Source organism: Petromyzon marinus, chromosome 24 (assembly GCF_048934315.1).
Source record: "Petromyzon marinus isolate PM22_M1 ecotype Great Lakes invasive population chromosome 24, UKy_Petmar_22M1.pri1.0, whole genome shotgun sequence".
In the NCBI taxonomy this organism is placed as follows: domain Eukaryota; kingdom Metazoa; phylum Chordata; class Hyperoartia; order Petromyzontiformes; family Petromyzontidae; genus Petromyzon; species Petromyzon marinus.
In genome coordinates this window covers 14,221,647-14,246,226 of record NC_133690.1, presented here as the reverse complement: position 1 = coordinate 14,246,226, position 24,580 = coordinate 14,221,647, and the positions used below count along the sequence as shown (strand labels likewise).

General features: G+C 46.5%; 1 protein-coding gene across 9 annotated transcripts in view; it reads right to left on the bottom strand.

The window, feature by feature from the left end:
* LOC116945579 (signal peptide, CUB and EGF-like domain-containing protein 2) overlaps window positions 1-24,580 on the bottom strand; it is a 179,319-nt gene that overhangs the window by 138,693 nt on the left and 16,046 nt on the right. For all 9 annotated transcript variants that reach the window (XM_032960015.2, XM_032960017.2, XM_032960016.2 and 6 more), the window contains exon 4: window positions 8,297-8,431. In XM_032960015.2, coding sequence (XP_032815906.1) covers window positions 8,297-8,431 — 135 coding nt within the window. The remainder of the gene's footprint in view (window positions 1-8,296; window positions 8,432-24,580) is intronic.

Genomic DNA, 24,580 nt, shown 5'->3' with positions numbered 1-24,580 from the left:
TGAGTGTGAAGTAAATGTTGTACTGCCATCATTTCATTCAGGGCTCGCGAAGCCGCGCAAACTGTCAATGGTAACTTCACGGAAGTCCGCCCGAAGCATGACAGGTGGATTCTTCTCCGGCGGTATTATCCCATCGGCTCCTCGACATTCCTGGCATGAGGCGCGGAGCGTGCCATTTCTAATGATTAATTAAGAGATTTTTTTTGACTGTATATGCTTCACTGGTAATGTTCCACAGTTTTGACCGAGAGTGCAGTGTTTCCCCCACGAACCCCGCCGCCACCCTCCCCCCATGTTGGAGAAGGTTTGCTGGTTTATTTCCATTTTTGTTTTAAATTATTTTTAACTTCACGACGCTCGCTTTGCTCAACCAGGTTAGCGGTGGTTTCGTTCTCAATCGAATGTGGGGCAGCTGCATCTGTTGTTTACAACTCCCTGAGCCAGTGGTGGAAATTCCACGTTCCTATGGTGGGGGTGAGGGTTTCCACAGGACAGCCGCTACTCGCCATGGAGGCATAAAGGGTTGAGTTGACCTCGTAACCTTCCCTACCATTGTCATAGTTTGTGTTTTATACTTGGCTAAAGATGCAAACAATGGGGAGAGTGATGTAGAAACTGATGCTCGTGTAGGGGAAACAATAATCATAGTAATGGGAGTGGCAGCCTAGAATCGGAACACATCCGAAAGTACGTCCCCAAAGGAGATGAAGCGATGAAATTCGCTTTCGTGTGCAGCTGCTGGGTGGATTGACGCATCCCACGATAGTGAGAGATGGTGGCAGCTTGTGGAGGGCATAATCCAGCAGTGGATTGACCATAGCTGCCGACTGATGATGATGATTTTGTGTTTTGTTAAGTAAAACAAAGTGGCAACTCTTAAATGTCAACTGGCGCAAGCGTAGGAGAAAAAAACAACGAGGCAATAACTCACCTACAGGTCTTATCTTCCGAGAGCCCAGTAGCGCTTGTTATTTTGACCATTGTGTGCAGACAATAGCCATCTCAAGTATCGGAGCCTGACCTCTCGAAATAATAAGTGCTGCAGATAGGCAGACAATCTGGTGAAGCGACAGTGTAACGTTTAGCACGCAAATCCAGAGGTCGCCAGTTAGATTCCATCTCCTGGCGCAGCGGTTGAAACAACGATGCAAGTTTGTTAAATGCTCCCCCCCCCCCCGCCAACTCTGTCCAACTCAGCAGTACATATGGGCATACCAGTTACCCGATCGGCAGCTTGCGTGCGGTGAGGCAAAGTGTGGATAACCCCGACCTCTTCAGAGACGTCTGGCCGGCTTGCAAGAATCGGCCAAACGTCCCTCTAAGAGGGGCTCCCTAGAGCTCCCTCTATGGTGAAGGCACCTTCTGCCAGCAGTGGCGTGAGCAAGCAATTGCAGGGATGCACCTTCTCCCTTTTTTTAGGTTAGATCGCGTAAATATAAACGTGCCGTTAAACCCGCTACCAACCGGCACAGGCAATTAGTAAGGATTGTCACGCAAACAAAACGTGCCAATTAGTTACTACTTCAGCACACCGGCGTGTTGGGAGAATAAACCCACAGCGTTTACAATTTGGGTACGACGTTTCGCTGCTGATTACAACAACCAGCCTTGTCAGGCGATTAGCCATAATTGTGAAGAAATCTTCCTGTTTTGGTCTCAAACAAAGGAGGAAAGCTGATGTCGCCACTGTGCATCTTTTTTTGCTCATCGCCCACTGATTACAGTGTCTGCCGAAGTCTGGTTGTTCCTCTTTAAAATTCGCAACACCACCGCCACTCACTGAACTGGCAAGCTCCCACACCTCGTCCTCCTCCACCCACCCACCGCCCCTTGCCCCACCGCCTTCGCCTTCACTCAGCAACAACAACAACAAAAATAAACACCCACGCCGCACCTCCAGCGGGGAAAGTTTTGCCAGGAAAAGAAAGTGGCGGCAGCGCGAATGCAAAGATGCAGCCCTGCAATTTCTCGCTCGTGTCACAGGCTGGGTGAGGAGCATCTAATAGAGGGAAGCGCCGTAGAGGGCCCTCTTAGACCAACCCTTTCAGGCTGCCCCAGACGTCTTCGAAGAGGCAGGAGTGCCCACACTTAACCCCACCGCCGACGGACTTACTGTGGTGTATACATTTTTTTTAAACTACGAGGTGGGGAGGCGGTGGGGGGGGGGGAATTTTAAGAATGTGCCCAATGTTTCAGGAGCCATGGCAGAGAGATCGAACCGGTGACCTCCAGTGTGCTGATGATTACACGAGGACAGCATCAATGTGGGCTGGTGCGAGTGTACGGCATTGTGCTTGTTTACCCAAAGAAGCTTTACTGAGTCTGATGACTCTGTTTCAGGAGGGTCCTGTCAAGTTATCGCAGTCGGTGGCGCGGGGGGTGGGGCGATGATTGCTGTGTATATTCCTATCGAGTGATTTGCCGGGTACATTTTCAAGTTCGGGTCACGACACCGGCGCACGTCGGCCTACTCTTGCGAACAACTTCGCGGGATCTTAACAGCCCACTGTGGTAGCAGTACGGCACGTGGCATCATTACGGTTGATACACACCAAAACGCGGAAATAACCGGGGTGGCCACTGGATTCGAACCGCGGACCTCGAGCGACACGGCGAGGCCACGTCATCTCCCACCCCCCCCCCCCCGCAAGCGCGGCCGCACAACGCCGGAGCGAGCGAGCGCGGGGGCCTTTGGGAGAGAAAATCTACGCGGGGCTGATGGGCGACACACACAAAGCCCCCGGGCCGGCCGTGACAAACTGCCGGATGACAGGTGCATTGTGGGCTTTCAGCAGGGTGTTTCACTGCGATAATCAGATTCGTGTAACAGCTTGGGTGCCGCACAATGGTGCCGGAGGGGCGGACAAATTACGGGGAGACCGGGGCCTCAATCTCCAGACAAAACAAACCAAAATGCGCTTTTTTTTGGAGTCGCCCTTTTCCTTTTTATCCTCAGCTGCACCACTCAACCGCATTTACTCAAGATTCTTAACAAAGCCAGTGACGGACTGACGCTGTATTAGTTGATCGTATAAACACGACGACTCCATTAATATCCAAAGCGTGAATTTGGAGCAGTTACTTCAAATTTCTACTTTACAAAGCAAACATTGGAAATAATATTATTGAAGCTCCGTTGCAGTACTCAAGTATTTGAATATCTGTTCTGCACACTACACAAACACAAAAAAAAAGATTTCCCCCATTCGTTATACCACTGCTGGTGCAAGGGTCTCCACGATATGGAGCACCAGAGAGCCCCTCGAGAGCTATTTGGCCTACTCTCCCACACTGGCCAGACATCATGTAAGAGGTGGGAGTACCCACACTTTACCCCACGACAAGGGACCTGCCAGTCGACGAACCACAGTGTACCTATTTACACTGCTCGGTGAACAAAGATGGAGAGTATTCAGGAGCGTGCCGATCGTTTCAACTGCCGCGCCAGGAGATAGTGCCGGAGAGCTTTGCGTTGTTTCAAGGCTCATTGCAAGCCCAGTGCGCTAACGACAGGGCCTCGTCAGCATCTTTGTGATGAATTCGCACGTATAATTAATCATCCGTGGAGCAGCCATGCCTACATTTTTTTTTAAGACAAAATGTCCTCATTAAAATGTATCATTACACATCAGTAATGGAAAATTAAGTCAAATTGATATTTGTACTTTTGGATGACCTTGGTGCACAGACACATGAAAAAACACAGAGAGATGAGAAAGGAATGGATTTTGGGCCAAATATAAAAATTCTTTGTATTAATTTATGGCTTCCTACTGAATAACAATACCATCCAAGTAACACTTTGACTTGGCTGCCTGTAAGCCAAGAGAATTGCAATCACAATAAGACTCTTTAGAGAGAAAACACTCGGTTTATTTTTCAAACATAAACAATCTTTGACTCGCTTCTCATAACAACATTATTGGAGAAGGAAAGAAATTGAAAAATAGTAACCAGAAATTAAAGGTGGCAAATATTTGATTTAACACACGTGGCAGGGGAATGTAATGTGTTTGTTAAACGTTTCTCTCAATTTTTGTCCAACTGAGACCTGCATTGATAGACCTTTGTATACTCTCACTAACAAAAAACTACGTTTTCATCGCAACACAAGCAATCGTCATCAGGAGAGAAAAAAATAGCTGGAAAGCTGCTGAGGCAGGATGTTTTAAAGGCATTTTCTTTGAACCTATCTACGTGACTTGACTGAACGTCCAAATAATATGAATTTCTGCAGTCACGAAAGCTTTAAGTCAAGATTTACTCTCACTAAGTTACACATTGAGGTTTTGCGGTGTCTAATAATCATAATCATCGTCATAATTCGTTCAGCTATAGATGAAAACACACGAAGAATGATGCCCTTTAAACATCCTGACATTCTATGAGTTCATTACACATTTAACATCACAAATATAAATTATGTTAAGTTAGTTCAGTTAATTTTGTTTAACCAGGTGGTGAGAAACCAATAGACCAGGATAATTTAATTTGCCAGAGTGACATGGGGCATTATTCCGCCGGTTGGAGGCAACTTTTGCTTTGTGCAATCCCGATGGAATAATTTTCCGTGCCATTTCTTTTTCTCTTGCAACACAGTGGCCTACTCTTGTAACGTCCACTGGGAAGCAGGCGGTGCGTAGTGTCACTGCTACTACTTCGGGTTAATACCACACGGCAGTAACGATCAGGGCGGTTGCTGGATTCGAACCTTGAACCTCTGCAACAAGCGGCGAACGTGCTACCGCTGGGCCACGTCGCAGCCCTGACGTGTGATGGAGAAACAGTGGAAGATTGCCTTAAATACCAGCATGCTTTGCACGTCAACGTGACATCACAGAGATGCAATCGTATTCTTGAATATATCCCTGTCCACGGCCTGTATGTCACAACTAACACGGTATTGTAATCTGGCAATGCACTGATCATACCCACAGACAATACTAGCTCAGTGATAGCTGTACACAGCCTCATCATTGACTCGTGCAGATTCATCATGACAAACGGGCCACTCTTTCTGAAGTAAATTTCATCAAAAGCAACACACACGGTAGCGAATGCAATGTGTATGCTGTGGTTAGGAACGCATTTGTCATCACTTAATGTACAAAATGTGCACTGGTGGAACTCATATTGAATTTTAATGACAACATTTTTGTTCATTGCTATGAATGGCAAACGCCTATGCTCAATGCCAGCATTCATTTATATCACAGTGCAGTCCTGACAGCTATGCTGAATATTCAGATTTCCTTGCCAAATGGACACAAGGTAGGGGTGTAATGAGCAGTCATAACGCTGCACGTCCCCGGTTCTGTTCCCAAAACGGCACTGCGTAAATCAACCGTAACGAGCGCCGTGACAACTACGCTCTCCAACACTCAGGGGCAACCTTAATATATTGTGGGGGGGCCCCCAGCAGAACCGCACGAACACCATTTACCCATGCACTCAACAGATTCCTGCTCGAGTAACTTCAGAAAGTGAGAGTGCAGCCCTGCGACTGTTTTGCTCATGCCACTGCTGAAGGCACGGCCTCCACTGGAAGGAACCCAGGAGAGTATTTTCCCTCTTCTGCCACACTGGCCAGATGGCTTGGGAGAAGTGAGAGTTCCCACACTTTGACCCACCGCACGCGCACTGCCGACCGACTAACTGTGGTGCGTCCATCTACAGTGAGGGGAAAAAAGTATTAGATCCCCTGCTGATTTTGTACGTTTGCCCACTGGCAAAGAAATGATCAGTCTATAATTGTAATGGTAGGTTTATTTGAACAGTGAGAGACAGAATAACAACAACAAAAATCCATAAAAACGCATGTCAAAAATGTTATAAATTCATTTGCATTTTAATGAGGGAAATAAGTATTTGACCCCCTCTCAATCAGAAAGATTTCTTAAAGGGAGTGCTCCTAATCTCAACTTGTTACCTGTATAAAAGACACCTGGGAGCCAGAAATCTTTCTGATTGAGTGGGGGTAAAATACTTATTTCCCTCATTCAAATGCAAATCATTTTTTTACATGCGTTTTTCTGGATTTTTGTTGTTTTTCTGTCTCTCACTGTTCAAATTAACCTACCGTTAAAATTATAGACTGATAATTTCTTTGTCAGTGGGCAAATGTACAAAAATCAGCAGGGGATCAAATACTTTTTTTCCCTCATTGTATACTGCTGGGTGGTCAGAAGCATGGGCACTTAAGAAACTTGCCTAATCGTTGCAACTGCAGAGCCAGGATATCGGATTGGACCGACGCCCTCTGTATTGCAAGTCCGGTGTGCTAACCATTACAACGCATGTCAGATTCAGAATCTGCGTTTAGACTGGAGGAATCCGATGAGCTATGAAGCTCCTGTTCACATATGTCCACTAGGGGCGGGTCAGCAATGTATTGTATTGATACATTGAGGACAGCAATGTATTGTATTGATACATTGACAGCAATGTATTAATAAATAAACTGACTATTTACAGTGGTTCGTGACGTGCGCTATGAACCCATAAAGCCGTGTTAAATTCCCGGCCATGACTAACCTCAGGAGTGAGAGATATCTGTACCTGTACTGCCCCCCCCCCCACATCACCAATCCATGCTGACCATGGTAAAGTACAGTGAAACAATTCCAATGACAGACTTAAACCACACGAGGATTGACAGGGTGCTGTAAATCACTACTTTAACTGTCTATAGGCCCCCACTGCGTAAGGTTTTCACACGCACTTTACCGCACAGCAGTCCAATTCGTTTTCTGGGTTGCCCCGCGCATTTTTCGGAGATATTTTTTCCACGTTCCACAACGTGCGTTGGGAAACCCTTTCCCCATCCGATGACGTACGTGCGTGTACGTCGTTAGTGTTTCTTACGATTCCGTTCCGAACGGAACTGGAAGAGAAACTAAAATAAAATAACGTCACCAGTACCGAGGCTCCCACAAGGCCGTGGAGTGCGGTCGTGTCGCTACGGTTCTCTGCGGCGAGTACAAAGTCTTCTAAAACAGCGGCGCCATGCCTCTCCGCCGAGATTCGGCGGCGAACGGGACCCACCCTGCAACCTGCGGACGTCTCGGGACAGGAAAGGGTTCAATTGAGCTTAGGAGCTCGTGGAGGCGAAACATCGGACGTCTTCCGATTAACGCGCGGCACGACCGTGTAATCGCGTCAGAGCGGTTGCTACAGACTGCCCCGTGGCGGTGCATCGATACTCTGCTCCCCCCACTCCCGCCTCCCACTGTCCAACCCTCAGCCCCCCCCTCCCCCACCACCCCGTGTGACAGCAGAGTTTGCTGGTAACATAGGCCGCACGCACCTAGAGTATCACAATTACACGCAGCACTTTTCGTCCGCTTTTCTCTTGCCAAAGTGTGTGTGTGTGAGTTCGCGAACTGAATGAGGACCCATTGTCCGATGTAGCCAAATTCAGGGCAATCTGCAAAGATCTGAGACATTGGGAACGTGAGTTTGCCTTACATAGCGCAGCGCGAGGTGTCTACCTCTGCATCACTGCTACCTCTCAGTGAGTCGCACGTGTGTGCTCAAATTATTTTGATGGTGATCTTAGACAAGAGGACTCACAATGCACTTATTCAGGAACGGTTGATGCAGGGTTTTTTTCTTCCCATAATGCACAAGTGCTATTTGAATACCGTTGTGTCTTGTTACAATACTTGGTAGTGCAGTTTCAACTGTCTTATATATCAAGTAAGTGTGTGCGTGTGACCATATTTATATTACTTTTTTGACACCGGGCGCAGGTTTGTGGTGCGTCTCACCAACAAGAGATTCGTTTCTCATTAGACATTTTCTGAAACGCTGCTCGGCTGACACGGAGTAGGGATTACCGGCATAAGGCACTACCACTACGATACAAGCTAAAGCTGTCAATTATAATTTCACACCATAGTGCCCCATATATGCTATGATCTTAAGTGCCAGGTATGTACAGAAGCATGAGGACAAAATGAGGCAAGATGGATGTGGCGTGCCGAACGAATTCCCGGACCAGAGTTCCAGACCGTTCCGGCTGACATCAAGCACTCGTCTTACCTTCTGGAGCACCTGATATTGCGGAGAATACGGCTACAATTGAAGTCCACGTGAATCGAAGTGGGGAGACAGAGGGTCGGGGTGCTCTTGAGCTCTTGGGAACCCAAGCAATTTCTTTCGTGCCGCTTCTGCCCTCAGCGCCGCACCTCCGACTCACTTCCCCCGCGCCTCCGATTTGGCGCGGTTGGCTAGGCACGGTGCGAAGGAAAAGTTTCAACGTACGTACGCACACGTGCAGAGGAGAGCGCCCTACCTTCGGAGCGGTGGATGCAGGTGTGTTGGTTGTCGCTGAGGAAAAAGCCCTCTTTGCACAGGCACTCGTAGCTGCCCATGGTATTGACGCACACGTGCTGGCAGCCGCCATTGTTAACCTCGCACTCGTCAACGTCTGGAGATGGCGGGGGGGGGGGGAGAGATAGAGATGGGAAGAGAGTGAGACATGGGCACGAGGGGGGGCGGTGCATGAAGCGACGTTGCGATTGATTTTGACCGCCGCCAATTTGTGAGCTGCCGGTGCATGCGTCGACTCGCGAGTGTGTGGAAGAATCGAGTTTTCATTTTATTTAGTCAATTTGGTGGCACGTTGTATGTAAATGGTTCACGTCAACCTTTCTTGAAATGAATCGTGACCCTGAATAACAATGACAATTCATCGAATCACCACGCAGCTGAACTGTTGTACGTGTGATCGACACACACAACATACATACAACACATGATATACATAGAACACGTGAAATACATACAACCAACAACATGCATTGAACACTTACGACTAACCATACCTAACACGAGCGTCTTGACAAGTGATGCCCTGAAATCAGGGCCGAGCAGCCTAGTTAAGCAGATGACTTAATTTCTTATGGCCACGGCCACTCTGAAATGTCACACGATAGATGCTTATCCATCACTCTAAGCATCTTCTTAGCCATCCCAGGGTTTGATCTTTCAAGAAGCTCACGGTCCACCCGAAACAGCATCCTCACAAACCATGGCAGATGCGGATACCTGATGCACAAATGGAAAATGTACAACTCTCCAGTAGTGTGCGACTGCGGTCATCCAGGAAGGGACTATACAACATCATAACGACGCAATGGCCCGATCCACAAATACGAAGGGAGACATGAGAGCGCTACATTCCGCTGTTCCCGACACGGTTGTCTGGCTTCACCACCTGAATGTGAAATTGTAGCCGTTGCTCTGCATCTCCATCAGCCACACGAAAGAAGAATTAAGAACGTGAACCCTGCCGTTCACGTTATTATTGGATGACGCTGAGGTGTGATTGTGAATGTGTGGCCCGCCAAAGGTATTTTTTAAAGTCATCTCTGACGATCCGTAAGGGAACTGGTTCCCACCCTTGGCTGAGACAAACGAGATAATGTAACCACGACGATGATCACATCCCTTTCTGTTTCTATCTTCCGTGTATAAACGGTCAAATGTTTATTATTTGCATTTTGATCTGAACAGGTGATACATCAATAACGAATACAAAGGTACGGAATATTTGTACTATACCTTCCATGACTGCGATTTCGGTCCGGTGATGTCACAAAGTACCATTGCAATTAAGGGACTTAAGAGATGACCGTATGGTGATTTGTCAGAGTAAAAAGGTCAATGTGATTTTCCACGCAACTGAACTTTTTTTAACGCTCATGTCCCGTTTACAGTCCTGAACCGGTGACTGATATTCCACATTCCTATGATGGGGGAAGTCTTTCCACAGGACAACCACTGTTGACTTTCCCTACAAAGTGTGCTTATTGACCCTGGAGAGATGAAGGGCTGAGTTGACCTCCAAGTCACAACACACGGGACGAACAGTCATACAAACATTCGCAGACGCAGTCAAGCAGACAGGGAAGACATTCAGACGATGAGATTAAACCAAAAATACGAAAGCAAAGAGTCCCAGAGATAAACAAAACAGAAAATGTCAATATGTCCAATGGACACGCCTGACGGTACTGAAAATATGAAAGGGGCAAAGGTGCAGCAATCAATTCTTGCTCACGTCAATGCTGGTGAAAGCGCCTCCACTAGAGGGTGCTCTAGAAAGCTCCTCTAGAAGATATTCTAGCCCACGACGCCACGCCGGCCGGGCATTGTGAAAGAGGTGGGAGTACCCACACTTTTCCCCACTATACGTGACCTGCTGATCGACTGCTGTGCACCCCATTTACACTGCTGGGTGGACGGCGGCGGAAGGGATTTAATAAATTTGCCCCATTATTTCAACTGTCGCGTACAGAGAGAGCTCAAAAGAAACCGGCGACCTCTGGATCGCAAGTCCAGTGTTCGAACCGTGACTCCGAGGCGGCTTCCTCTGACGATGCTGAAGCAAGGAAAACAGCGCTTGTGTGCGTTGTGTTGAGCGGCTGTGTTTGTGCCAATGTGAGCCTCAGCCACACATCAGTTAGTCACAGCCTGAGGACGCGAGGACAAACGGTCCCTACAGAGAGGTGGCAAACCCATCGCCAAGACTCACTTCATGGCCAAGTGCCCTTTATTTATCGGTCGCACGGATTCTCAAGACTCTTCGACAAGAGAGGCACTTGCATTGGGATGCCTGGCCAATTCCATAAAATGGGTGTTTAGTATGTGAGAGGAAAGTATAAGAACTGGAGAAATCATGCATAATTAAGAGGGAATAATACTCATAGCTCCACGTATATGGGATGACAATCTTTACACCTCAAAACACAAGAAGTCTGTGCCAGTGGTGTGAGTGTCACCTTGTTTTTTTTTTCCCCAAGGCAGTCTCCCATTCAAGCACTAACAAGGCCAAAAAAATCTCTGCTTAGCTTCCCGAGATGTGGCAAGATCGGCGACATTCAGGGTGAATTGGTGATAGGAGGAAACCATGTGCGTCACCTCGTACGTAAAATACCCCGAGTATGATTTCCATGCATCTGTATCCAAGTGCTATTGTGTAAGCCATTACATAAGTGCCTCTAATTGTGAAATATTCTTGCCTTTTTTTTTATTTTCGGTATATACAATGGGTGCACAGTTTTATGTAGCAATGTATATCAAACTACTGCAGTTTGAAAAACTTAAGTTAAGAGTGAGTCGGTTGGAACAGGGGTGCAGGGCATTGTGCATTGCACTGTGAACCTGCCAAAGCTAAGTTAAATTTCTGACCATGGCTAAAAAGATTAAACGTAACAAAAATCTGTGGTAAAGTTATGTATTAACCGGTTATGAGCTCCGTATACACCAACCTGCAATGAACAGCATGGTGAAGTATGGTCAATCAACCCTCATCACCGACACAGCATGGCAGACCTTCATCCAGCAGCGGTTTGACAAAGGGCCAAATATTATGGTTATATGTATATTCAGATGGGGTCAGGTTGTATCAAAGTAAAAAAACATAAATCCCCAGTTGTCAGAGACAAAATATATTATGCTGAACGGCAAGACACATTTTCAGTGGCGTTACGTAATGCTTTAAAAATAGCCAAGACGTGCATCTCATTTTTTATATATTTACTCTATTTGCCCAACCATAATGGCTGTAGAATGTTGTGCCATCGCATTACTTTACTGGCATTTTGTCTTCTCTGGTTTGTATTACTCTGCCTTTGCTGTGAGAGGGCACATTGTGGCTGGCGAGAAGACCATGGCCCAGAACAAGTCCATTGATTGATATTGATTCTTAAGGTCACGATACCAGCATCGAATAGCGTGTGTAAACATCGATGTTGTGATATCATCGTTTCATTTATAGTTTTTTTGCCAGGCTGGCCAGGATTGGGAAGGGATATAGCTCCACCACTATTCACCCAGGCAACCGGAGAGCATAGACTTAGATATTCCTTCACTTATCACTCTAGAAATAAGAACAATGACATATATTTGAGAACGTACAATGAAAAAAAATAACAACTAACAAATCTACAATTAAGGAGACGAATTGAAATGCTATCAATGATATTCACAAATGGATCCTGCTGTGGTGTCATGGTTTGCACATGGGACTTTGCAATCCAGAGGTCGCCAGTCCGATTCATCTCCCGTGTGGCAGGTAAAACAATGGAGCACGTTTATTAAATCCCACCCGCCACCTCTGTCCACCCAGCAGTATAGATGGATAACACCGCAGATCAATCAACACGTTGTATGTTGAACTTTTTTCGTACTGTACATCGCCAGCCATGCTAATCGGAGGTGCGAGGGAAGGATAACAAAGTAAACAAAAAAGCAGTTCTAAATAAATGAGCATAGCTCCGGTGGCTTCCTAATATCGGACGGAAGAGCGTTCCAGACGGCCGCATCAGCACATCTGAAAGCACGCGATGCAGTGACCGGCGTATGTGTGGTGAGGTACAGTGTGGGTATTCCCACTTATTCCAGGACGTCTGGCCAGCATTGAAGAGTAGGCCAAGGTACCCTCCAGAGGGGGATCTCTTGAGCCCTCTCTAGAGGTGCAATTGCAGGGCTGCGCCTTTATAATTTTTCTATGTTGTATGTAATATGTTCACGTCACCCCTGCAGCCACTACAGGCGCCCCTATTCAACGCGATGGGAACAAACAAAAAAAACCCACGCGTATCGATCCTTTGATTGTAATCCCTTTTCAATTAAATTCGCGACAGTTCGTCAATTGCCGTGCAGGTGAACCCTTTGCTCCCCGATTGCCAGGCCTCACGCGGGCTTTTTGACAGAAGTCTCACTCACGCACGTGATCGACGGGGCACTCTGTGGTTTTTGCTTCAACCGGAGGGAATCCGATGAGCTACGAAGCTCTTTTGTTTTTGTTTTCACAGATGTAGTAGTCTGAACGGGCATCTGTGACATCCGTGTTTGATCACACTTCACCGTGCTGGTCAGTTATGAGTTTTGGTGAATGTGGGGAACCCAGGACTGGTTCCTAGCAAAACCCGCTAACTGGGCCGCCACTTCCCCCCCCCCCCCTCATAGCAGAAATTAAATATAATTGTTATAAAAATACATTGGTGTTCAATTGGATTCCTCTGATTTCTGTATTATTATGAGCACTCGCTGTCAGACAGATATATAGGCATGCACTTGACGTGTGTGAAATGTTTTTTATTTAATAAATATTAATGACTTAGCGGGGCCTTACATGACTGCTACCCATTCCAAGCATAGCCGGGTAATCCACATTGCCTGCAGACTATCAAATTCCAACGCCGCGAAAAGTGGGAATATTAAACATAGGGCGTACATGGATCATTAGTGGCCGATATCACACGAAGGACGCTATTAGAAGCCTTAACACATGCAACGCAATCCCATCATCAATGCTAATAACCCGTCGCAAGCCACAACTTGCCAAATATGACTCCTTTTTACCTGCCGCTAAGCTAGCCAGCCAGCTCAATGTTCGCTACGATTTTTCTCTTAAGACCCGCCCGTGGTCTCAAATTGTCCGCCCCTTGGAAGTAAAAAACAACTAGCATTAAAACACCGCAACAAAGTCGACGTTCCTGCACCACCCCCCCCCCCTTAACCTCCCCCCCCCCCCAAATAAAATAAATTCAGCCACAACGATATTTGTTATGCACAAATTTGATTACACTCAGGTTAATAAAAGAACTGTTGGATGGGTAGAAAAGAACATCAAGTAAAGGGGGGGGGGAGGGAAAAAATGCGGTTGGCTGTTTTTTTTTTACCGTCTAAGCCCATAGACTGACCATGAATCAACAAAGGGAAATTCTTTAGCTGAATAAGGCAAAAAGGGGAGGAAAGCCTAAGGTTCTTTGTTTACCTTTCTCTCTTTTCAGTGTTCTTTTGAATACTTCATTGCTTCTTTCAGCTATTGCTCATCAAAGCGGGCTCGCTGGCAAAAAAAAAAGAGGGCCATATTTTAAAAGAAAAAGGGGCGACGAGGAGGAACAAAATCTTTTGACCAAGGGGGGGGGGGAAAAAAAAACCTCTCTCTCCTTGAGATTTCGTGAAAGGGGGGCCTGCGGGGAGAGCTGCAGGCACACACACACACAGAGTGCCGGCGGCGGCCGAATAACAAGGCCAAATAAATAAATAAATAAGGGACACATCTTCCCATAATTAGCCTAAACAGGCAAATAATAGTTTTGGAATGTTTGTTCCATTTTTATTGTTGTTGTTGTTGTTGTTATAATCATCGCTACGGTCGCATTTATTGGCGCGTATTATATAATTTTCTTCCGACTTATATATTTTTGTGTGCTGTGTCCGTCAATGCCAGTTACTGTTGCGGCAACTCACCACAACGGGTTCCATTAATTATACATTTATACAGGCAAATCTTTCCACTAACACGTCTCCTACACAACCACTCCCCTACCCCCTCAGCTCCCTTCACCCCCCCTACCCCACCTCTCTCTCAACTGTCAGAGCTCCTACCCCGCACAGCACCCTATTAAAAGAACCTTTAACGAAGCTATTAATCTTGTGATGTTTCAAACAGTAATATAAAATGGCAGGCACCGGGGCTGTGTCAGTACTTATTCACAAGTGCCGGTCTGTGCCAGTGGTGTGAGTGTCAGAACACGCCACACAATTTCACCCGCACGTATATTTATGCCCACGGGGGAACGGGGCCACTAAAGGCGCAGCGCACATATCCAGGTTGGCAATTGGCACCAGTCAAATGATCTTTATGGCGGTACCCCGGGGTGCCAAATAGTACAAAATGGGCCGAAGCAATTAAATATTTTATTTCTGGGACACTGGTTTTTTTCCAGGGGTGTTACTTAATTCTGCGACTGGGGGTACCAATCAATCCGAAATCAGTGCCACACTTCGCGATGTCGAAACACAGCGAGGACGATTGCGCTGGAACCCTGAACGCTCGCGGTACGCACCGCGGCGGTGCATCCTGTTCAGCTCGTCGAGATTAATCGATTACCGCATCGCCGACCATCAACAGACTCAAAATGACTGCATCACGGACATTGTGCGAGAACCGGGGTGCTATGGTACCCCGGGGTGCTATGGTACCCCGGGGTACCGCCATAAGGTTCACATAGTCAAATAGTCGAATAGGGCTCTAAATCGAAAACCCTTGCCGTGTGTTCGCATCTCTCCTGAAGCCCTCTCGTGGCTAGCAGACCTTGACACTGGCATTTAACTACTGCACACATTGCCATCGGCAAAGTAGGTTGGTGGAGGGGTGCTGACTCAGAACCGTTTCAAATATCACTCGCTGCTGATGTTAGCCATGGGCAGGAATCGAACTCAGGTCATGGCATAATGCAAAAACTACTGGACCACGACTCAGACCCAAACCTGAGTAGAGTAGGTTTAAACAGCCACAAACATCAAGCGAATCAAAACTCGTGTAATGTGCTTCATTATCATTGCGATGTGATGTAGAACTTGTTTCGTGTGAAATGTATTTTAAACGTACAATACGTAACAATGACAAACATCTCTCGTGTTGCCTTTATCGCACTATTGGTGGGACAAACGCTGTTAGCGAGTAGCACCATTAAAAGCCGGCACGCCACACGAGGGGGGATAGGAGGCCACCACCACGCCCGGCCGCCTTTGTCTCCATAAAGGTCGATGTTTACACAGCGCACCAGGTACTATTTTTCAGACTGAGCCGCCCTAGAGGGGAGGCCCAGGGACCGTTTCATAGTATCGTGTCACCGGTGTTGTCCGTGAGCGGGAATCGAACTGGGGTTGGCAGTGCAGCGTGCTCACCGCTACGCTACCGCTCCCCCCGACACACACCCCCACACGGAGGCATACACACGCATACACGCAATGCTCCTTTTTTTTCCCCTCCGCGCTTCGTTTCGGTGGGTGGATGAAAGAAGGAGTGCTCGGTGAAGCGCAAAACAAAACTATTTTCAACGAGGAGGAGGAGGCTCGATCCGAGCCATAGGCGCACTGTATCCACCAGCACCAGCACCACTACACACAGCTTCCCACTCCTCCTCCTCCTCCAGCCAAGGCTCCAGAGGGCTTCCTCCTTTCTTTGGCGAGATTTATTTCCCAGTGTATATTATGAATAGCGGTGGTAGCCTGTTTGGCTTGGCCACGGTCTTTTTTTTTTAACGCCGCAAAGTGCTAGTTTATGTTTAAGGCCCATCTTCTTCTCAGCAGGACCTGCCCCCCCCCCTCGCTCAGACGCAGGTTCGCTGAGTGCAGCTTGCCCCCCTTCTCTCAAAAAAGGCGTCTTGAACAAGAACATTTAGAACGTTTGATTTTGTTTTCGTGACAGCTGTTGAAATCAAACGATGCAGGAGCGCACGCCAATCCCCAGGTTCCCCTGCCCCCCACCTCCCCCCCCCCAATCGTACCGCCGTTCAATAAAGAATCAGTGTGGGGAAAGTAAAAATAAAATATAAACCTGACTCTGTGGAACTAGCCCCCCCCCCACACCAGTTTTCCCAGCCCCCCCCCTCCAGCCATCTCCTGCTAAAAATGCTGCCTAGCTCTCCCCACTACCCCCCCCCCCCCCCCCTGCTTTCATTGAGCAGGCCAGTGCTGTTCCTGGCCCCGGACAGAGTCACTGGCCATGACCACGCGGCGTTTGAGAAAAAGAAGAAAAAAAATCCTTTCAGCCAACTTTGGCTGAAGCCCTACGTGACAAAACTCCCTGCAGACCTTCAGGAAAGTTAATGAGTTATAAAAACAGCTCCCTGGTCAGACTGAGCGCTAGGCGAAGCTGGGTGAAGAGGGCGGGGGGTGGGGGGAGCAGAGTGGGATGTGGGGGGTGAGCCATCGGTAGGAGGGTGCCAGTGGATGGGAAGGGTGATGTGCGATGAGGAGGAGGAGGTGGAAGGTTGCATCAAAGAGTCGAAGGGAGATGAAGATGAGAGAATAGGATTTAATGGATGTTCTGGATGCGAACAAGTACCAAAAGCAAGCCAGGCTTCTTGAAAATTTACAGCACCTTAACTGGTTCCACAATACCAAACAGGTTTAATGGTCTTGAGCATTTTCCAATGCATGCCAAAGCACTAGCAACACGGGATAATATTATGTCCAACATTATACAATTTCACGAATTTATGAATCAGGGCTTTAAATTTGGCTGTGATAATCGCCGAAGCATTTATATATTTTTTTCCCTCCAAAATACACAAAAGTGGTACAGCTTAATGTTGGGGTGCATATCATGACTTATGTAACATAAGCTTTTTTCAAAGAAAATGTGCGAGGAGTGCATTGCCAAATAACTACATCTGAGGTCGTCCTTCCTTTACGACTGCATGAGAGTTGTTATCCAAAGCAAATAATAAAAATGTGTAAATGATGCACTCCCATTGAAACCCCACGCTTACCCACCTCCCGCTGCCCCCCCCCCCCCCCTTACTTCAAAACAAGATGTGAGCTTTACAAATGCAACCATTTGGAAATGTTTAAGACAGCCCCGTCGTCCTAATGAGCCTGACGAATGACTTAAGCCACCGACGGATTAAAGATTACCGTGGGACGTTTCACTGATCGAAGTCAGTCGCTCTGGCCCGCACAGTCGGTGTCTCTGGAACAATGCCGTTAAAAAAAACACTCGAGGCTTTTAGCGGGGCCCTTTAACCACACAAAAAAAAATCTATCAATGTTTTGTGGCATAGCGTTAAAAGAAACCAAGCGGAGGGGCGATACTGACAGTGTTAAAATTAAGCGTAATATTTGCTTGACTCCAGAGCACAGCTTGGGAGTCCCTTGCTGAATGTTAGCTCAGAGGCGATCCTGGCCCCAGTCCAGACGGTAGCAGCATCGACTTGAGGTTTGCGTTTGTCAAGACTCTAGCCAGCGTGTCAAGCTAACTGGCTTTGTCTGAAACTACGGCTACGGGACGCTCTGCAGGAAACTAATGGGCGGGAGAACAAGATCGAAAGCGCCAATTTGCCATTGGCTCCCCTGCTAAATTTGCTGCACGTTATTACTAGCGAGAGGCATAGCCCCCCTGGGGGGGGGGGGGGGGCTTCTCAAAGATGAACATGTTGACAGACTTTCCTTTTCCTGGCCTGGTTCATTTCTGCGGCACTGGCCAACCAAAACAGCAAGCCTTCCCTCGGGATGGAGCCTCTGGGTCGTGCACTGTGATTACGTCCGTCCATCCGTGAGACAGACAGACGGACGCGCAGAGAGAGAGCGAGAGAGGGAAAGTGAGAACAATACTCTCCGCAAAGGCCGTCTCTCCGGAACCACTGGTCTCACTTTTGAATGCCGCCCGGCGTCAGAGAAGCGCATCACTTGAAGGGTTGTGACAGCGGTTGAAGGATGCCAAATTAGCCTCAAGTTTAATATCCAGAACACAAAATATGCAATAGGTGCAAAGTGAAACACCTTATGTAAGCACGTTGTTTTATTCGATAACATTTTGTTTTTTGTGTACTTGTGTTTTTGATTCGGAGCGTGCACGTATTTTTATTTGCATGCAACGAAAAACAACGAAAGTAGAATTTTGGCTAAACGTAGTAAAATGTGTTTTAACACATTAAAGTCATTTTTTAAAAAAATCGGAATTAACAGTCTCCATAAAAAACCTGCACAAGTGAATGAGAGTTGATAAATAACCCGAGGGGATCCGAGCGAGAGGAACCATTGGAAAATAAATTGAGAATATTAATCGCCATTCAGTGCTGTTCACACGCACGCATAAAGGCTAGTGCCATGATATTTTAAAATGTAATAAAGCAACGGAAATTAACGTTTTGCAATTGTGCTCCAATCTGATAAGTTGTTAAGTTCATATTGATATTGCACAAGCAAACTATTCATGAAAAAAAGTGTTCCACAGAAGCATAATGATGAATTTATTAAGACAGATTCATATGCTCATAATGCATACATTGAATCGTTGATATATAAATCAATTATTTCCATTTCATATATATTAATATTGTTATAGATTGTACACAAACCACAAATGGCAAAAACTAAAATTGGCCAATGGATTAAATTCTAACTCCGAAAATGTATCAGTCTGCATAGAGGTAGAATGCTTTGTATTATAATCTTATATATTTTAAATCTTATATCAAATATTGTTTTGATTAATTCTTAAGTACGTATTCATCTATGTATCTGGTACCGCTGCAAACTATATAACCCGAAAATGTGCAATTTTTAAATATAGTCAATTCGTTCAATAACCATGGCGTTGTAATTTTTCCGATTGGGTTGACAACATGTGTATGTTATTTCCCACACTCAGATTTAGGCCAGAGAAGGAAGATTTTGAACAACAAGCAGAGAGCAGTGGAGCTTACTATAATTTGTGATTTGTGTACCATCTCTGTCATTTGTGTAATTTCTCAGCACGAGACTATTTTCACGACACACACTGCCCCATGAAGACGCAACGACTGCTTCCTATGATGTCATATTTGTGGGGAAAATGTTTTGTATCATCCGAGATGTTGTATGTATGCCCAACTTTCAGATGGATCTCAAAATCGGGAACGCATCCCTCGTGTCTAGGCACAGAACGTTCCATACGTTGAACAAACAACTCCACCGTGCACTAGAGCACTCGGACAATTGATATTACGCAGCCTATTTAACTAACAAGGTTATACGCCAAGATGCTGTTTTTCGTTACAATGAGCAGGGATTGATATAACCAGGGCAATATGAACCAGAATCCAGTGTTTATGTATATACTGGATATAGCGTACTGATTGGAAGAAAGCATTCCGTTAATGTGCTAAGCCATTCATCAACCTCATTAAAGCAGCGTGTCATCTTAAACATTTCCAAATGGATTTGTTTATACATATTATCCTCCCCATGTGTATTAAATCCACCCCTCCGCCTCTGTCCACCCGGCAGTATAAACGTGTATGCAACAAAGTCAATCGGCTGGTTCTCGTGTGGTGGGGCAAAAGTTTACGGACTCCCACCTCCTCCAAGACATCTGGCTAGCGTGGAAGAGTAGGCCCAATACCCTCTGGAGGGGCTCTCTAAAGCTCCCCCTAGTGGAGACTCTTCGACCAGCAGTGGGGTGAGCATACAATTGCAAGGCTGTACCTTCACCCCTAAATCCCTCCCCAAATTCCAGTGTGCTTTAGCCTTGTTTGAAAACAAAGGCTCGTTTTCTGTAGTTGTTTAAATATTATAGCACTATGTATTCATGTATGTTGAACTTATTTTGCAACGTATGGAGCCAACCATGCTAATAGGAGGTGTGGGGAAAGTGCTGCTGGTCGCTTGGGAAAGCCTTCATCCAGCAGTGGATTGGCCATGGCTGATGATGATGATGGTAACGATATCGCACGGCACATATCTTAAGCCGATGCATAGGTCATAATACTGCATTGCATGGGTGTAACTATGCACAAATTAATATGTTAAAACTGATTCTTAAACTCGTCAATTCAAGCATCTCATCGTGTATGTATAAATCGATGTTTTGCAATACCGACATATTGTATGTGGTGAATGAACGTGACTCATCCAGCCACTTGACATAATCCAGGAAGTGTGACTTCCCGTATTATGTCCTGAAGATGCTTGGCACAGTTTCAAGCTGAACGTCATATCCAGTTTCTAAAATTCGCTTGTGATAATCGTTCTTTAACTGAAACAAGAATAAGAATAGCTCATGGAAATGATTGGACACCACGTGACCATTACATTTGTTTGGTTATGTCGGCTGGAGGAGAGTTTCACAAGATCAAGTCGACTGGATCGAGTATGTTGCCGAACTCAATAATCAATTAGGAATCATTATATTGGCTGTGGGAGGGGTAGGGCTTAGGGGTGAATCGCTACACCTACACTGTACATGTATCAACATTTGTTTTTACCAGGTAAGGCCCACTGAGCTACTTGGCTCTATTTCAACGAAGTGGCTTATCAAGTGGAAATTTAGAGCAACCAAATACTCCAAACGCACGTTTCTAAAAGTGGAGGGGAAAATCCGGAGGACCCGGAGAAAAATCCACGCGACCATAGGGAGAGAGAGACACGCAAACTCCAAAAGTATAAAAAAAAACAACACGCTAGAAACATTCAACCTAAAACCAACTGGAATTTTTGTTGGCAGCAGGGAGATGTAGTTCGCTCACAATGTGCCATGGGAAAAAGGGGGAATATATAGAACAACGGCGATACGACCGGCGCTGTTATACGGCTCAGAAACGTGGGCACGAAGTAAAGGAAGACCGCAAGAAAATAGAAAGAAGAGTGCTGGAAATGGCAGGAGAGGAGGAGGATTCTGAGATGGAAGTTGGAAAGGAGAAGGAATGAAGAAGTCAGAGCCTTAGCAAGGATAATGAATATTCCGGAGAAGGTGAGGGAGGAGAGACGGTTCATGGTTTGGGCACGTGTTGAGAAGAGACAAAGAAGACGGAATTTGGAATGGCGATGGAGATGACACCGCTGCAGGGCCAGAAGGAGTTGAGGGAGACTGAGGGTGAGATGGGAGGATGCGGTCGAACGAGATGTGAGGACGGTGGACGTGACATAGAGAAGAGCCGCGGAATAGAAGCACACGGAGAGAGGGAAAATTCCAACCAGCCGACCTCATACATTAACGGAACTTCTGGCTTAGAAGGAGGAGGAAATGTGGCTTAGCGTGCGTTCAAAAAAAGGACAAAATCATCTCGGAGACAAACCGCGCCTGCAAATTGATCCCCGTCAACATCTCTCCGCTTTGCTGTCCACAGCTGGAAGGAGTTTTCTTGCCTTTCAGAAGCCTCTGGCTCTAACACCCAGAAGCAATAAACACTCATAATCAGTGGATCTCTCTTCACTTCCCCGCAAGGTCCTCCAAAACAAGGGGCAGATCGGACTCTACACGGCACACGCCAATCCGACCATTCCCCCGTGGCATCACCTCACCAGCCGCGGAAATTAGCGCTTAAAATAATAGCGGGATTTCATCGAAAATTCCTTTCCAAAACACGAGCGATCCTTTTATCATTTTATTTCCTAACGTGGAAAAACAAAAAATAATTGGGGTGCCGAGGCTGCAGCCAGAAACAAAGTGCCTGTAACGCTGAAAGATGGGAGGAAATGTGACACTTTCCTGATGCAAACGTTATTTAGACAGGTTAAATAAACTTTACCCGCCCCTCCACACACACACACAAAAATCCCGAGCTTGAATTAAATCTCTTAAAGCATTTGGTTAAAATGCTGAGCAAATGGGGGTCTCAATCAGATATTGGAGAGTTTATATAAAGCAAAGCTTTATTTTTACTTTTTTCCTGCTAATTTCTTTTCTAAGCGTCGAGTATTGTTTTAACGGCGTGACTGCTTTCTCCCAGGTGGGTTCCTTTCATGGGGGGGGGGGGGGAGGTTGGAGAGGGGGCCCTCACCGCTCGCTTTTTTCCTGACGCGAGCCAAGTGGCCGGGGGGGAGAAGGCACCGCCGCTCCATTTAACCAGCAGCCAGCCAGCACCTGCGGAGTTTTTTGTTTTATTTGTGACCGTAACCAAGCCTCTGATCCTTTTACATTTTTTGCTACTTTTCAAAAAGCCCACCTCGTCTCACTCGCGCCTCTCCTCCGCAGCGGCGGGACCAGCGGCATCGTCGTTTCGCTGAGACGCACGGTGCGTTGCCTCTTTTGCGAGGGTGACCCCCGGGGGTTTACGTTGTACACAAACTCGTTTACGGTGCTGCTGTGGAGTGCCGTGGGATAAGATAAGATGAAAATCAGGGCTCCATTCTGCATCTCCACATACAAGCAGAAATATGTTTTAGTCCATCAGCCTAGTGGCCCTCCAGACAAACATTATCGAGCAGCACTTTCCTAAGCAAAGCAAACTCTAGTCCAACCTTGACCCTTCCCGGGTCCCCATCAGCAGTCAGGTCCGTTTGACAAATTCCGCTGGCTACATCCAAGTCATTTAGAATGGAACAGAATATAATTGTTTAAAATAATAAAATTTTACAAATATAGGCAATAATAACGTTTCTCCCAAATGAGTCGGTGTAACTTAGATTTCATTCATTCGTTCCTTGACTCCATCTTGCCAGGTGAGAACCCATTGCGACTCAAAATCTCTTTTGAAAGGGTGACCTGGGTTCAACAAGGGACAACCCAAGGCAATGCAGACCTAAACACACGGACCTTCAGGGATTTACAAGAGAAGTTCAGTTGTCTCATCGGTGACCGACACAGCTTGTCAAAGCTAGCAACAAAGAAACAAAGTCAGGCCATTTGCAAGTCGCAGTGAGAAAACGGACAAATCACATTCTGCCAGAAATTACTCACGCAATAATTTAAATATGTATATATATACAGGGTGCCCAAAATTAGATCGAGTGAGGTTATAAGTGTGATTTAAAAATATTTTCAACTCAAATTTTCCGAGTGTCCAGTGCATTACAAAGGACCAATTGAGAGGGAACATACTTTAACTGAAGGGTGACATTATGGGACTCGACACAGGCTTACTTCTGCCAATATTTGCGGGTTCACTGCGACTGCAATTTTTATTTTCCCTGCAAAAAAATTAAGGGGATATTAAAAATAAAACTGACCATGGAAACAAACTGGTGGTATGACGAGTAAACTTGGCTGTTCTCACGTTTGCCCAACAACGTTTTTTTTTAGCCAAAAGATTTCACATGTCAGACTAAGCCTTTCGAAAGGAATGATCATTAAGGAAGATGCCAACTTTCTCGCCCTCACTTGAAATAAATCTGCTATGAAATATGCCTGCACTGCTGCACTGCACTGTCTGTAGGGAGCACTACAAATTCATGCCAAGCAAATAAATGCTGACGAGCAACGCAACACAACAACAACAATAGCATAACAACAAAGATTCCTCCTATAGCCATTTAGACATGCTGTTAGTGAGCACCTATTGAAAGCTGGCACAGCGCATGAGGAGGTGGCGTGGTCTGCAAGCACAGCAGGCCATCGTTGCCCATTGCTGATGTGTACAAAGTGCACCAGCTTCTCATTTAAGGCTGAGTTTACCCAGTGGAATCCCTGGACTGGTTTAAAATTTTCACCCGCTGATGTAAGCCATAGCCAGGAATATAACCGAGGTTCTTGGGTTCACAAGCGCAATGCGGGAACCACTACCTTACCGCTCCACCAAACACACATACCAAAACAAAGATCCCCCATCAAGCATTAATAGACTGTTGGGGCAAGTGCTGTTAACGTATACCTATGAAGACCGGCACGGCACACGAGGGGGTGGGTGGCCAACACCACGCCCGACCGCCTTTATCTCCCTAGTGGCGATGTTTACATATCGCACCAGGTACTCATTTGAGGCTGAGTCGACCTTTGGGAGGCCGAGGACCGGTTCAGATAATCGTCACTGGTGTTGGCCGTGAAACGGGAATTTAACTCGGAATGCTGGTGTCATAGCGCAGCACCCTAACCGCTACACTACCGCTCCCAAAACACGCGCACACAAAAAGCTGCGCATATAATTTGAGATGTACAACAAGGAATGAAAATAAACACGCCACGTTTCTGCTGGTGGACCACGCTCGTAATTGCCGCAAATGAAAGAAGGGCGACAGGCCCGCAGCGTGCAAGCACCAGGCATGCCATCGGCCAGAACCAAAACACAAGCCTCAAAGTTTGGTTGCCAGATTTCAAATACGGCATGTGCTCTCCCCCAATTCCAGCATGCAGACC